This window comes from Bacillus rossius, chromosome 1, assembly GCF_032445375.1.
Source record: "Bacillus rossius redtenbacheri isolate Brsri chromosome 1, Brsri_v3, whole genome shotgun sequence".
NCBI lineage: Eukaryota > Metazoa > Arthropoda > Insecta > Phasmatodea > Bacillidae > Bacillus > Bacillus rossius.
Window position 1 is genome coordinate 141446522 of NC_086330.1, and position 16721 is coordinate 141463242.

Sequence of the window (16721 nt, forward strand, 5' to 3'; positions counted from 1 at the left end):
GGTTAACATTTTAATACATATAATGGTGTGAGATGTTTAAAAAAAATGTAATTCAATTCCACCAGAAATAGTTTTTGTATCACATACCACAATTAAATTCAGCTCAGATTTTTTTTCTTGTGGAGACCAGTTTTATCGCTTTAACACATCACGTTTGCACAATATTACACTGTATACTTACAATGTAGAGCTAGATCAGCTTATTACAAATTGTTTTGAATATCATTATAATGCATATTATTATTTTTTGCAGTCACATCAAAACTGTATAAAGTTCCATTATCCGGCAAAATCCGTGACGGCCGTGTACCTGATACTGCCGTATTCAAGAGCTTTTACCTTATTGGTGGTACATGGGGCACAAGGCTGAACAATGGCTGATGGGGAAGCATGAATGGTGAAAAAATTGTGTTCTTCCTTTTGCTATTGTGTATAAAAACATGGCTAAGACGTACTATTGGTGAAAACAGGTTTTTCTTTTAAATAAATAAGTTCTTCCTTTTGTTAAAGAGTTTAACATGGAACCTTCAAGAGCGGCTTCAAATGGCAAAAGGAACGGGGGAAGAGGGTCGATATCCTCTCCAGAGCCCGAATTATATATATATATATAGTTCTTAAGCATATGGCTTTATATTTTTAATTAAGTACTTAAATTCATGTGTTTAAATTGTATTTCGTTAAAGGTCCCATGAAAGTACTGAGTTCTATATTTAAGACCATAAATTTTGTAAATATTCCAAGGTATAGCACTAACTTATTTAATGTCATGTTTTGCAACTGCCTCATTCTACAATAGCCTATCTCGAGAAGTCTTCCTGGAGCCATCACTGTCCTCCTTCCCCGTGAGACAGCGCGCGTTATGAAAAGGGGCCCGCCTTACGTTTGGATCTGAGAACGCACTTAATGGTACATCCTTAAGGTGGATTAATTGCCCAGCCATCTTGAATTTTTCCATTTTTTTGTTGTTGCTATATTTATAATTTTGAACTATTTATTATAATTGTTTGGCATGTCAAGGCAAAAATCATCTCCCAGACTTTCTACGCCGTGCTGCTACCACATATTTACTAACAGGCTCTAGTCTGTAAGCGCCGCGAGGAAATAACTAGTTATTTCACGCGGGCGACTACAACTATCATGATAATCACACCAGTTCACAAGTGTTGACTTCAAGTAGTCAAAACTAAGTCCTATGCTATGTGGACTAAAAACCTTTAGCACGGAAGTTTTATTGCAAGCGGTACCAAAATGTTTGAAATGGCAAGAATGCGTGGTCACCCAGGGGGGTGACCACGTATATATCATCACATAAGTAGTAACTGGGTAAGTGGTTTGTTTTCCCTCAGCTAATTGTTGCGCCATCGGTTAGACGCCCAGAACACTGGTGGAGTTGTTGCATTGTGGAAACAGTATTTCATGAAAGTGACTGTGTTGAACGACATAGATTCTAATTCATACATTACTGACCATTATCAGACGTTATCAAGTTCCATTTCCGCAATGTTTTAGGCGGAACAATATAGCGATGGGGAGGTTAAAAAGTGACAGCTTCCTGTCTCCTGACAATATCTAAGGCCGGTTCTACAACGGCACGTAAACAGAGACGAATCTCCCGGGACATTTCACTATCACGTCTTCTGCTTTCACGATGCACGGAAAAGTAACAAATGGCTACCAATGAAATTGCATTTCAAGGTTACGAACATAAATTTGACTAAAAAAATATTACGCTTCGAGATCATAGCACGGGTGAGTTCACGTATGTAATAAAAATAAACAATGAGTAATATTAGAACAGTAGATATTCTTGTAGATAAACCTTGGTAATTTCGTGGCAGTGGTAAGTACATTACATATTTTAATCGTTCGGTCACGGAAAAACCCACTGCTCTTTCAGTTAGAAAGTTCGTTGGTATATACGGCGGCATGTCTGTGTCCGGAATAACTAACGCGGGATTCTACAAAATCGTTCCTTTGTGCACAGTGAGTTGAATTGTCTTTTCATGTTGGATTTTTGAGATGTGATGAAGGCTATTACATGTGTTAATGTTTAGCTTTTGACAAACTAACAAAACAGATAGGTGATTGTCTTTGGTAAAATCATAGTATATATCTTAAGCTATTTTTTAATACCATTAATATATATATTTTTTGAAAACCAAAACCTTATATTACCTTATCAACACGAAGAATAATTTTAGCATTTAGGAGAAGATATATTTCAGTGTCTTTCGTTGTATTGTTTAGAAATGTGTGACAACAGTGTAAAAATTAATTCTGATTATTTTAATAATTGTGTCGAAACTAATGCTTGTTAGTTACACTTTGAATATAATTTAACATAAATTTAGGGTAGCACGAAATAACCTAGGTATCGCGTTTTTACCATACGATATTTAAATTTTTTGTATAGTGTAATCACAAATGTATTAGTGACTTGAAAAAATTGTGTTTTAGTTATTTATTTGCGATTATATTCAGTCACATATTTCTTTCAGTCATCTGATTCTAAACACTTACTGAATTTTAACCTACACAATTAAGTAAATGATTTTCCGAGTGGCTATAAATTATATATATATATATATATATATATATATATATATATATATATATTTAGGAGCCAAGATGTTTGGATTTTATAACACTTGCATTACTAGTTAATTGCTAAAGTTTTGTTTTGTTCTTGTGAGCCAGATGGCAACAAAATATCGTCAGTATGACCATTCAGACCTCTACAAGGCACCAAAATGGAAATAAATTGTTACTCCGTGTACAAGCCATCAAAATAATGCAACATTCCTTGGTCCAATCTTAAATACTTTGTTACGAGGATCAAGGATGAAGAAGTCTTGAGACACTTAGGATACTGTTTACCAAACTTGAATTAGAACAAATAATAATTTATACATATATCATCGCAATGCAGAAACTTTTTTTGGGGTTGACCGTCATTAAAATTCGTAGACTTGCTTACAAACTTGGAGTGATTTCTGGGAAGAAACGCCCCTTCAACAGTGACGAAGAAGCAGCAGGCGAATGGTGATGGAATGACTTCAAGAATCGATATGGCTTGACACTTCGGGTCCCAGAAAACATTGCTGCATACAGATCATCAATGGCAAACAGATCAATCATCAATGACTTCTTCGCAAGCCTGGATGAACTTCTAAAAAAGCTGCAAATCAATGACTCTCCAGATCAAATTTCAAACTGTGACGAAACAGGCTTGGTACACGTTGTTAAGCCTTCTAAAATCGTAACAGCGATTGGAAACATATATGTGTACAAGAGAACATATACCGATCGTCCTGAAAACCACACCATGCTGGCGTGTGTGAATACCATTGGTCATTGAGTACCACCCATGAATATTTTAAAGGGTATTAGGTTGAATTGTGTTCTGCTAATGAATGCCACCCCAGAAAGTTTAATTAGGCTCGCACCAAAGTGTTGGATCAATGGTAAGCGCTTTCATCTGAGTGGTTCCGGCACTGCATCAACTCCATCCTACCAAACACACCAGACCAGTTGTCTTTATATATGGATACCCAAGCTTCAAATATTTCGGAAGATGTCACTTCACTTGCGAAAGAGAATAGGATTTTTCTTTTCACATTCCCGCCTCACACAACTCATCTTTCACAACCACTGGATGTAGGAGTTTTCCGACCATTGAAGCAAGCTTGGGGGAAGATCCTCAGTAGCCACATTAGAGAAAATCCTTCACACAATCCAAGTCATGCTGATTTTAACAGACTATTGAGACTAGCATTTTTTTCAGTGATTTCAGCACGATAGGCATTTTCCCACTAATCCCTAATGCTATCTCAGAAGAGGCCATGCCTATATCAAAACTGACAGCTACAACTCATGAACAAGCAATTTAACCAGTTGACGATGTTGACTCTTCTTTCTTTGTCAGCAGAGGCCACTGAAAGTAAGGCCCCAAGGAACAATCAAGGCTAAGAGAGATTCCAGAGCAAAATGCCTGAATCCATGTGAGGGAGAACCATCAGCAGTACTTTTGCAGGTTAATTTTAATTAAGTATTTTACGAAGCTAAGCATTATTGTTTTTATTTTGATTCAATAAATGTGGTAATTTTTTTACTACAAGCAGACCAAAGAAGCAGAGCAATACCAGTGCAGCAGCCAGCAATTCTGGAGAGCAGGAGAGATATGACTGCATGTGTGGAGTTGTGGCAACAGTTACAATGACAATGCAAGGGATAAAATTGGAGCCATATGGATTCAGTGTAGTTTCTGTATAACACTAAAAATCAAATATTGTATGATGCTGATGACGACATATTCATGCGTGAAGAATGTCAGGGCAATACTAAAGAAGATAAATGTTTTTTTATTCTTGAAATCCCTTTATAATCTATTTTGACACTGTTCCAATGATTTGCTATGGAGAAAATGTTTTATTGTTACTATTTAATTTAAAGAAATTATCAACATGATTTTTACTGTGTTTCGGAAATAAATAAAGGAAATAACATGTAAAACTTTAAAATCTTAATATATATAAATCCAGTGTCCTGATGTTTGTTTCCAGTGAACTCTTCACCAAGTCAACCGATTTCGATGAAAATTGGCATTTATGTGTAATTTTTTCCAACTTGAGAGATAGGATAGTTTTTATTTCGATTAATGGTCTTAATAATTTATAATTAATAATAAATAACAGATCGCCATGGGTAAACAAAAAATCATAGATCATAAACATACAAACAGTAATTGTGTGATATTTCTCTATGTCCAACACACTGTCATATAGCGCTATCCAGTTTGCTTTAACTCGCAGACAATAAAGCTCCATGTGTTTAGCCCGGGAAACGCCGGGTACTGCAGCTAGTTGCTTTATCAAGTCTAAATTACATACAGACCAGGTAAATAACTATAAACTGACAGAACAACGTCTGTCGGGATCTGAAAGTGATATAAATTAATTTTCACACTTGACATTCAAATGAAGAAGACAATTACTAACTACATCTGATTTCGAAAAAGGTCCCCTTCACCCTGTGTTCAGCCCGGGCAACGCCGGGTATTGCAGCTAGTTAACATATAAAAATTAATGGCGCATTGATGGAATTTTTTCCTTAATATGATTAACAGAGTTAGAAACTATCATAAAATTATCATGGTATTTCCACGTAACGATACCACAAAATTACCTAGTATATACAATTAGTTATCAATAAAATTATTATGAATAAAAACAAATAATATTCGTATAATAACATTTAAAATACACCAATACTAATGAAATTAGTGCGTATTTTATTTTTACACAAATAAAAAATTGACTTGCCATTATTCCAACCATTTAAATTATCATAAAATAACGTTTTATCACAAAATTACCACGGTTTGCCCTACTTGAAGCAATTTTTAACGTATTCAGAAGGCAAAAAAGCGTGGCTTCTATTGGTCGCACGGAGCCACGTAAACGGCGAGCACACAGAGAGACGGCGCCACCAACCTCTGAGAGCCGGCATCTCCAGGTTGTGCATCTTGGAGAGCGTGACGAGCAGCGAGAACTCCTCCTCGTAGATGCTGAGCTTGAAGACGGTGCGGCCGCGGATGATCTGCAGGCGAGGCAGCACGACGCGGCTCACGTCCACGTGCGAGATGAACACGTAGCCGGTGACCTCGCGGATGTGCTGCAGGAAGCTGAGGTCCAGGTGCTCGTCCTGCAGCCACGTCAGCTCCAGGTTGCCGTCCACGTACGTGCAGTTGGTGTAGCGGTCGCGCAGGTTGCGGTAGTGGTGCTCGCGGTTCGACGGCACCGACATGCGGCCGTTGGTGCCGATGCAGACTGCAACAGGGGACACGCGACCGCCGCGTCACAACAAACATCCACAACAAACTTCCGTCGGAGTAATAACACAAAACTTTTGTTTTCACAAAATATTATTGTAATTGGGAACAGAATATATGTTAAGAAAATTGAGAAAACCAAAATCACAAAGTTAAGACCAAGACTGGCCTAGTTTTTTCAAGCAATTTCGGGCCCGCCCGCTAGATAGTAGCTTTCATAATATATTACTAGCATAACTATTTATATTGTGAGAAGTAATTCATAAGCAGACAAACCAGTAAGAATTAATTCACTTTATTTTGGTAACCACATACTTTGTGGTGTGGCATACCATAAATTTTGCATCTCCTCCTAATTTATTTAGAACACTCCTATTTTATTACAAAACAGCAGTAAGTGTTTCTCGCACCGTTTAAATCTCTGTTACTACGCAATTAGTCGTCAGGTAGTTAAATTAACAATATAAAACTAACACATTGGGTTTGAACCTCCCGTCCGAGTGTTTGTTTTGCCAGACTATCCATATGACCATGGTCTATTCTGAAGTTGAAGTCAACTTGGTTAGCAATTGGAGAGCAAAAACAAATCGTAGCTGTATAACAGCTAATATGCCAGAAGTTTGTTCAATAGTTTAAAAAGAACTCGCTAGGAAGAATCGTAAAGATGCCATCATGTAGAGAATATTATAATACCAACACATCTGCAATAAATTTGCGTTGTTAAACTTCATTATGATCAAAATTGTTTTGCTATGTAGATAGGAAAGGGGGGTGGGGATGTTCTCATTTTGACTTCAAGTATGAACATGACAAAAATCGTACCCACCAACTCCCTTACTTGTTACCCGCCATGGCAGCCTGTACGTGTGACATATCTACCGATGACATGAGCCGAGCAAACAAGGACAGCAGGAAGGAGCAGGGATACGTGCCAGGACGCTAAGTGCTACGCCGTCGACAGCACGTAAGTGGGCCGCGTATCTTCGCGAACACGACCTCCGAGGGCTCAAGGCATATCTCTCTCTTCCTCCCTCTCTCTCAGTCTTCCGGAGGAGAGGACAGAGCTCCTCTTTGTGGAAACACTGTGAGCAGCGGATAAGAGGTGTGGGGTGCCGTCAAACAACACAATGCCCCGTTTTATATTCTTCCACGTCGGAGTGTAGACCTCCTTTACAAAAAAAAAAAAAAAAAACATGTCAGGGACTAATGAAAGGCGACGTAACAGTTGAAAGTAAACCTATTCTCGATAAAAGAAGATACCTCAAATACGGTGTCCAACCCTACATCTATGATCATTAATTTGTTGATGAATATTTTAAAGTAAAACTTTATAAGTACGAAGATGTGCACTCATATCAGTAACGTATCGAAAAAAAAGTGCGGTAGTAGAAAAGGGAGGAGAGAGATACGTACAGAGAGATAGAGAGAGACAACCTCCCCCCTTCTCTCTTTTAGGTACAATAACATTGATGGTCCAGTCGCCTTTCGTCGCAAAAACCAGTCTTCTGTTTGATACCAACAAAATATATTTGTACAGATAGCAAATACGATTCATTACAAAACCTTCGCTTTGTTGTATGACTGCTAATTGGTCTAACGTTAAGGGGCCCGCCTAGTCAGGGGTGCATCTGTGTTGGATTGGCGTGATGATAAGTGTGACACTCGCTGGTGCTTCAAGCGAAGCATCTACTCTAAGCACAAGGCTCTGGAATGACACGCAGTCTTCTTGTCGAGCATAGTGGCACGTTTCAACTAATTCCAAACTTCTAAAAATACAGTTTAAAAATTAGGTACAGGGACAGAACTACTCATCCGCCTTAAGTGTATGCATAAATGCTTTTCGAAAACAGACACCACTCTGATGAGCAGTTTTAACTGTAGTTCTGCACACCGAATTCAGCGCGCGCAACCACTTCGCGGCTCGCCAGGGAGTACGGCGTCACTCCGCCACTGGTCGCAGCCCACTCGAGACGAGTTTCAGGAGTTCGCCCACGCAGGGGCCCGCACCGGCTGTGACGTAGCAAGTGAGTTTCGGAACGCGTCACTGCCGGTGACCTACATACACCAGCCTTCCTCCTTGGGCGGCGCTGAGCTCGCCAGCACAGAGTAAGGAAAGTCAGAGACTGTATTCGAATACTTTAAGGGCGTATGTCTCGTTTCAGATCATTATTTTGTATTTATATTCCACACGGTTAAACTTGCCTACTTTTTGAGTGAACTTTCAAAAAATGCAAAAAATATATACCTAACACATACTTTTTCATGATTATTTGGTAACGATGCATTTTTAACGTTTTTGTGCAGTATGGATAAGGAGAATATAAAACAGAACTGTTTAGGTTTAAAAACAATTTTACTGACTGAAATAGTTTATTTCTTTCAGAAAAAAATTATATATATATTATCATCAGAATTATTGTGATTTTAAAAGGCTTGATATAACTAAAGATTTTTCTGAAAGATTTTTAAACTATACCACGCAGTAGTCACTGCAGTGCCTTTAAACCCAATTTTTTTTCTATATTTATTCCATTTTGCTGAAGTTCGGTCACTCAAAATGTCTACAATTTAAACAGTGTTAAACATAAAAATAAAATAATGACCTGGAATGGGACATGAATCCATAAGGATGAATCCACACCACACACATCCCTACACCCCTTATCAAATGCAGCCACAATGTTAAGGGATGGATATTATCCGAATACTTTTATTGTTAGCACCACCTGTTGACAGTTGGTCGTATTAATGTGCACGCAGCCATTTTAAGTCACAATATATATAAGAATAATCACCAAAACGTAAATAACGACCCATTTTAAAACTTTAATGTAGCGTGGATGTTAACATGTAAGCTATCAAAGTTAAACGTTTGATATGTACCAAAAATACTTATAATAAGCATAAAATAACCCTATAAGTTTAAGTTCACCTTTCGGTAATTTTTATTAACGATTTTGTCTCTAGTTAAGTTACCACTTACGCTTATTGCGTTTTAAATGAATCGTATGCCAAAAATCATAAGTAATATTATATACAAACAAAAGTAAACACGATTCCAAAGCTATTAGACGCAGGGGATGCATCGGCATCCCTTGTGAGAAATCGTAAGCAACGCTCAGATGGCCGCATCCACTAAGATGCACTTCTAGTGGATCCCTTAGCTGAGGGATTCATTAGGCTAGTGTTGGGATGCAGCCAGATACGTCACTCCCATGTCACTGTCCTTTGGGTGTGGTGGGTGGGTAGTAGATCTCTGTATACGTGCCAACCCCAGTCAGTAATTACGGGAAACGAACCATCAAATCTTTAAATAATTTAAAACAAAGTCGTTATCCGCGTCTGTCTGTTTGTTCACTTACTTCTAAACTACACAATGGATTATGATGCGGTTTTCACCATCAATGAGAGAATTTCTTCTAGAAGGTTTATGTATATAATACGTTCATATTGAATTTAAAGATAGTACAGAAATCTCGAGGTTTTGCGATCACGTCGTAAAAAGAATCTTTTAGGGAGCTTACGTGGTTTACGCTTGTGAGAAAAAAGCTATCAACACAGTTCACAAATAAATTCTTCAGTTATGGGCCGTTCGTGTTAGTAGATACATAATTTTTCGGAAACACCCGACACTTACGAGAACTTTATACTTATAAGTACTGACTTATTAAATCTAAATGACTTCATATTAGTTGATCGCAACAGGGATGGGTTGCTAGTATATGTAATATATATATATATATGTAGTGCCTAATGTCAATAATTAATATATTTGTGTTAAATTTTTAATGTCTTCATTTTGTCCACATACATTTTACATCTACATACTATATATATATATATATATATATATATATATATATATATATATATCTTTTCTTTCTTTGTTTTTTTCCTTATATGGGCTAGTTATTTTCTCAACAGTCAGTAGTATACGAATGTATGTCCGACGGCAGGATTCAGGTTGTGGTGTGTGGTGGGGTCAATGACCGACCGACCTCTGACGTCACAGCGGCCATCTTGGATGACCTTGACCTTGACCTTTGACCTTGACCTGGAATTTGATCCTCAAAAATCGCCAAAAATGACCAAAATTGGGCAAAAATTGCCCAAAATTCCTCAAAAATCGCCAAAATTTCAATTTTTTTGAAAAAAATTTCCGCCAAAAAATCTCAAATAATTCCACAGTTCAAAAATTAGGATTTCGAAAATCCTCAAAAGTCGCTTTGCCCTAGAAAAAACGAAAACTCCTAAAAGCGGCTTAAAACTCCTAAGAGCTAGCCGCTTATAAGCCGCCGACCTTGAAAATAAGGATGTCATGGCAGCCATATTGGATGATGATGTCACCGTTGCAAATTTTGTTACGGCCGCCATCTTTAAATTTTTTATTTATTATCCGATTGGAATGAAAAAAAAATTTAAAAATTATAAAAAATCCATTTAATAAAAATTTAATAAATTATTTATAAAAAATGTACTTTACGACACGGAGCTCAGAGTCCTCGGTTCGAACCCGGTGAGGGCAAAAAAAAAATAAAAATGACATACGATCATTCCCTCGTGGAGGGCGCTGGCATACTGACTCCCACCACTTTTTTCAAAGCATATATATATTCACCTAGTATGACGTCATGTCCGCCATCTTGTCTTCGATGCTGGAAGCCATCATCATTGTATCGTCGGCTAGAGTGCGCTGACGCCATGTTAGTTTAACTCTTACCCGATAGAGTGCAGTAATCATTTATTACTAAGGTGCCCGCCATCTTGAAATTTGGCCGCCATCTTGAAAATCCGTAATTATTTAGCTAGAAATTCGGGAAAAGTTCCAAAATTTATTAAATAAATTTGCAATCAATATACTGATTGACCCGGTCAGTTCCTATCCTTGGTTCGACCCCTGGCCGATACAAAAAAATTAAATATAACATCAATTTAACATAATAGTAACAGGTTCGAGGAATTAAACACCGCAAGTTCTTTTACAAACAGAATATTTATTACATAATTTCTATTCTACTACAGGATCACTTACGAAAGCTAGCAAATTTATAATCATTCATTTAGTTCCGCATCGGTGTGAAATGACTTATTCTTAGCTCCAATCGGTTTATACTAGACAGAGTCCAACCAGATCCTTTACTGACATAGTTCTCCTCTTCTTGACAGAGTTTCTGGATACCGTGTTTAACAGTTTGCTTCACATCGTTAGAACTATAAATTACTGTAGCCGATGTCTTGAATGCACACTTTTTCACTTTGTCATCTAACGGATATGGCTTTCCATATAGACAGTCCAACCACAAGTTATATTTTAATGGTCCGTTTGTTGCTACGTCATCAGTAAGCTGATTGATTATGTCCTGTCTGATATCATCAAGAAAAGTACAAATATCCTTCGACTCACCGAACGTATTTAGATAATAGTAGTCTTTCAACGTTCCACGAAATGCAGTCTGCGCCAAGTAGAAACCATTATCGTTCACTTGTAATGCTCCGAACACAGTCTTAGGTTTAGGTCCATGTTCAGTCGTCATAGCAATCGGTTGCTGCGCATCTGTTTTTTTTTTATTGTACGCTCACGAGCCTTCAATCTAAAGCGAGGAGTCGAAATGTCTGCAGGTAGTTCAGCAGTAGGCACACGGACTTCACCTTTACATATTTTCGCATGTCGTCGCAAACTATCAATTCGAGTAAACCATTCATGACAATCATCACATCGAAACTTTATACGAGAAGGATTCTTTTTGCATTTGCTCCGCTCATGTCTTCGTGCATCATGGGAAAATGTGAACGACATATCACAGTAGCTGCAAGGATACCGTGCCGATGTAGACGAACCTTTCAGACCCGATCCAGATATGGACGTTGCAACAGTAGTACCATTTCCAGGCATACTCTTATGAACATCGACGCATCGCTGTTGCACCGAAACCTTTACTTTCTGCCGCACAGCAGGACCTTTACATGTCTTCATGTGCGTTTTCATATTATCTTTTCTGGCAAACTGCTTATGACATTTCTCACAAACAAACATTTTACGATATAGGTTCTTGGCACATTCTCTCTTCTCATGCCGTCGAGCATTGCTGCTGTTTGAGAAAATCTTGTCACAGTAACAGCACCGATGTTCGTTAGTTGTTGTCGATTCGGCATCCATTGAAGTCTCCATCGAGGGCGAAACGAAGTTCATCGAGTTTTCCTGCACAGCCAGCACTACCGGGATTAAAGTCTCTTCTGCTGGTGGTATCGCGTCTGTTGAAATCTCCTCCAGTGTTGTCGACGTGGTTGTCAACGGAATCTGCTCCTTCTCCGTCGTAGCTGTCGTAAAGGTTCCCGTAGACGATGGTACAACCTACATCGAGTTCGACGTTAAAGTCGGTAAAGATGCCATCGAGTTCGCAAGAACAGGTAATTACGTGATTAATGCACCAGAAGAAATAAACTAGGTGATCCTTACACCGCCGACGTCAGTAACAAACTGAGCGCCCTGCTGTCTAGGACTCGCTTATATACATGCACCGTATGGAATAATACGCTAGTCAAATCAAGAAACATCTACAATAATACTAGAGTCAAAACAACATTAAAAATAGAAGGACCATCAACAAAAAGGAAGCACATTCTGGAAGCACAATAAAAAAAGGCAGCACATTTGGAAGCACCGACAACGAAAAGGCAGCACATTTGGAAGCACCGACATCTAAAAGACAGCACCGCCATCGAAAATGCAGCACATTTTGGAAGCACCGACAACGAAAAGGCAGCACCGTCATCGTAAAGACACGGACCGCAAGTCCGGGTCATGTCAATATCAGACATATAGACCATGAACACAGTACACACAGGAAACGGATCGTACACACAGTACACACAGGAAACGAAACGTACACACAGTACACACAGGAAACGGAACGTACACACAGTACACACAGGTAACGGAACGTACACACAGTACACACAGGAAACGGAACGTACACACAGTACACACAGAAAACGGAACGTACACACAGTACACACAGAAAACGGAACGTACACACAGTACACACAGAAAACAGAACGTACACACAGTACACACAGGAAACTGAACGTACACACAGTACACACAGAAAACGGAACGTACACACAGGACACACAGGAAACGGAACGTACACACAGTACACACAGAAAACGGAACGTACACACAGTACACACAGGAAACGGAACGTACACACAGTACACACAGGAAACGTAATGATCACACATACAGTAGCGGAAACACACAGGCTTAGTTGGAAATCAGAATACAAGAAATAAAAACATTAAATTTTTACTTTTAATATTTTATTACTTCTCAACATTACACGGACACACAGGAAACGGAACGTACACACAGTACACACAGAAAACGGAACGTACACACAGTACACACAGGAAACGGAACGTACACACAGTACACACAGGAAACGTAATGATCACACATACAGTAGCGGAAACACACAGGCTTAGTTGGAAATCAGAATACAAGAAATAAAAACATTAAATTTTTACTTTTAATATTTTATTACTTCTCAACATTACACAAATACAAGTAAAAGAAGCCATTATTGTATGTAGCCAGCTTTCCTCAGTTCTTTGAGTATGAAGGATATTTCTTTGATGCACGGATAGTTTCCTGCACAAAGCGAGCCATGTAGAAGTCTTAGCCGGTCAACCAATATGTTTGGATCGTTCCACGATGTATAATCAATCTCTTCTACCACCATCTTACTTGCTTGTTTATTATAAATACTTTTAATATCACAATCGTCCCAGTGATCATAATAAGCATTATCAGATTTATTTATTATAACACGACGTTTCCATCGTTTCGGTCTCAGGACATCGTCACATTCTTCGATCTTGTCAGCTCTAGGTGCTTCATCACAGTCTATGCCTTTGTCAACAGCCTCAGAGTCACTGTAACAATCACTGTAGAAGACATCCTCTTCACCCAGATTACCGTATGAATTCGCTATCGATGATGTCGAAGTGTCTTCATCGTCTTCATGCTTCCTTTTTAGGAGTCCATCATTTTTACAAAGAATGGAGGATCTACTGAATATAGGCTTGAATGTATTCTCACTTTTCACGGTGTTGATACTTCCATTAGTTTCAGTCTTCCTGAAGCCATTAGCAGCCTTCAATTTATGTTCTTCCTCACGATCGGGTGAGCTAATACCATCACGTTCAGGACAAGGAAAATTATTGTCGTAATGCAGATCACTCTTCTTTAGTCTAGTGGATCCATCGGTGTCCTCTATGCCGTAAGTAGGCTTGACTTTACATGTTCTATCATGTCTTTTTAAGCTGTCAATTCGTGTTAACAACCTGCTACAACGATTACAGCTTAACATGTTGCGTAGTGGGTTTCTAGCACAATCATTCTTCTCATGACGTCTAGCATTCCTTCTCATGACAAAATCCTTACCACAGTATATACAGCGGCTTCCTTCCGATTCAGCTGCAGATAACAAACCACGATCCATTGTAGCTTCTGTGACTAATGCCAGATGCAAACTAAGAGTTTTAAATTAGATCCAATACTTAAATAGAAATTTTTTCATATTTCATCAGCGAGAGTTAATTTATCTCATACAAAAGTACTTGCTGCAACTAGTTCTGCTTTTCAACAACAGATGACGTCACGTATTGCTTGCAGGTAAATAATATTTAGTTCTTTAATGCAGGATGCGGGATGCTCACTAACGATCGTAAAAGAAAGATGGCTTCGCTAGACTCCAAGGAAAAGGAAGTTCGTCTTGCATGTTGGTGCTCCACAGATGTCTCATGGCGTAATATTAATTTGACTGAGAAATGATATTTTTTAATTCCACATGATAAAAATATTACAAGTTTTGATTTAGTAGCAGAAATTATCGAATTAAATGTAACTCCAAATAAAATGACATGTCTCATTAAGAGTAAAACTCCTTCATGGAGAGATCGGTTTCTCAGAATAGTCAGATACACTTAAAGAAACCACAGGAATGATTGCAAGAACACGGGAAAAACCATCAAAATATTGACAAAAATAATCAGGAGCACAGGAGAAAACCATCATTATTTTGATAAGAATAATCAGGAGCACACGGAGAAAAAACATCATAATATTGACAAGAATTATCGGGAGCACACGGAGAAAAACCATCATAATATTGACAAGTATAATTAGGAGCACACGGAGAAAACCGACATAAAATTGACAAGAATTATCGGGAGCACACGGAGAAAACCACCACACATTTTCTATGATATCATAAAAATAAAAAATAAAAATTGAAAATAAAAATAAATTAATAAAAAATTTAAAACAACGAAAATTCTACAAAAAAACACATAAAATTCTGGCTTGTACTAAAACTCTATCTTTGCTCAACAATGATAAGTTTACAAGCTAGCAGAATCTATTTATGTATTTTGGATTCGTGCTCAAGGAAATTGCCGTCACTCACGACGGCCGGACTCGAACCCGCAGCTTCCGACCTCCGTATCCGTGGAAACTACTAGACGAAAAAAGTAAACGGTCGAACGAATGGCTATGTAAATACTATCACGGACTAGAGTGGGACGAAGGAAAAATTCCGTACCACCAAGTGAAAAACACACTTCAAGATTTACTAGTTCAAAACGAAATAATCTACGCAGAAGAAATGGCTACGAGAACTGTGCGACGTTGGAGCAGCTGAAATCGTAGATATACAGACCGACTACGGCTGTCCTTCCCTGCGCAAGCTTAGTGCAATATACGACATGCAGCCATGTGACAAGTTTGAACGTGTCTCTGCCTGTACAAACTCGCAGCTAATGCAGAAATGGCACACACATTGTTAGTAGGAGCCTGCATATATAAATGGCGTACATACGTACGTGCCTTCAGTTGACGTTCGACCTGCAAGAAGATGTTTACGTTTCATCCTGCTAACGTGTACGTGAGCGCAAGACCTAGCTTCAGCAGTGTTGAGTACAGCTACTGGGATTCCGGATATCTACGTACATATACAGAAACCTGTGATGGAGGTGCTCAGCATTGGCGGTTTGCGCACTTTCCTGTGTCCTACGAACCGACTCAGCAGCTGGTAGCTTGTTGCGAACCTGGAAACTGTGCCGTCTATCACATGAGACCACACACAATCCTTCCTGCTAGCATCGATGAGGTAGTCGCCTCGTCTGCATGTGCAACACCAAACATGAGCGTGTTGCAACCTGTTGCGACCTGTGATGCTTCTACGCAGACGCCCAAACGGTGTGTGTTTCGTCGTCGCAGTTCAGGCAGTGAATCTGTCCCAACTAGCACTGAGCCAAAGCCCAGGCGTAGACGTGGTCACAGACGTCATCGACCATGTCTTGTCGGAGTTGTCAACGTCACAGAAGATGACCAGCTGGAAACCTGTGTTCCTGATCCTGTGGCCTGCGAACCAGTTGGAACCGGAGTCAACGAACCAGTTGGAACCGGAGTCAACGAACCAGTTGGGACCGGAGTCGACGTGTCAGTTCGTGCGGCATTAAAGACTTTGCTTGTGAAAATGCTTGATTCCTTAACCTAATATGTATTTGTGTAATTTTTATAAATAAATGTGTAAAACTTGAACTCGTATGCTTTTTATTTCTACAATTTTTAGGTACCTAATAGGAAAAAAAAATAATTTTAAATACAGACATTATTTTGACTCATGAGGTATACCAGTAGACCACGGGTATATAAGCGAGGTTCAGACGACTGGACCCGCAGTTCACCTCTGGTCGCGGTGCAGTACGGGCGTGCTCTCTCCATTAAGTTTCGTGAGATTTAGTTATGTCGACCGGAATAGAATGTTTACCGACAGCAGCTGGGACCTCGATGGCAGCAACGATGATGGAGTCGGAGATCCCGATA

At 38.9% G+C, this 16721-nt stretch overlaps 1 protein-coding gene across 3 annotated transcripts in view; it reads right to left on the minus strand.

Annotated features, from left to right (window-relative positions):
- LOC134546234 (epidermal growth factor receptor) overlaps positions 1–16721 on the minus strand; it is a 605999-nt gene that overhangs the window by 36860 nt on the left and 552418 nt on the right. For all 3 annotated transcript variants that reach the window (XM_063388877.1, XM_063388878.1, XM_063388879.1), the window contains one exon: positions 5493–5828. In XM_063388877.1, coding sequence (XP_063244947.1) covers positions 5493–5828 — 336 coding nt within the window. The remainder of the gene's footprint in view (positions 1–5492; positions 5829–16721) is intronic.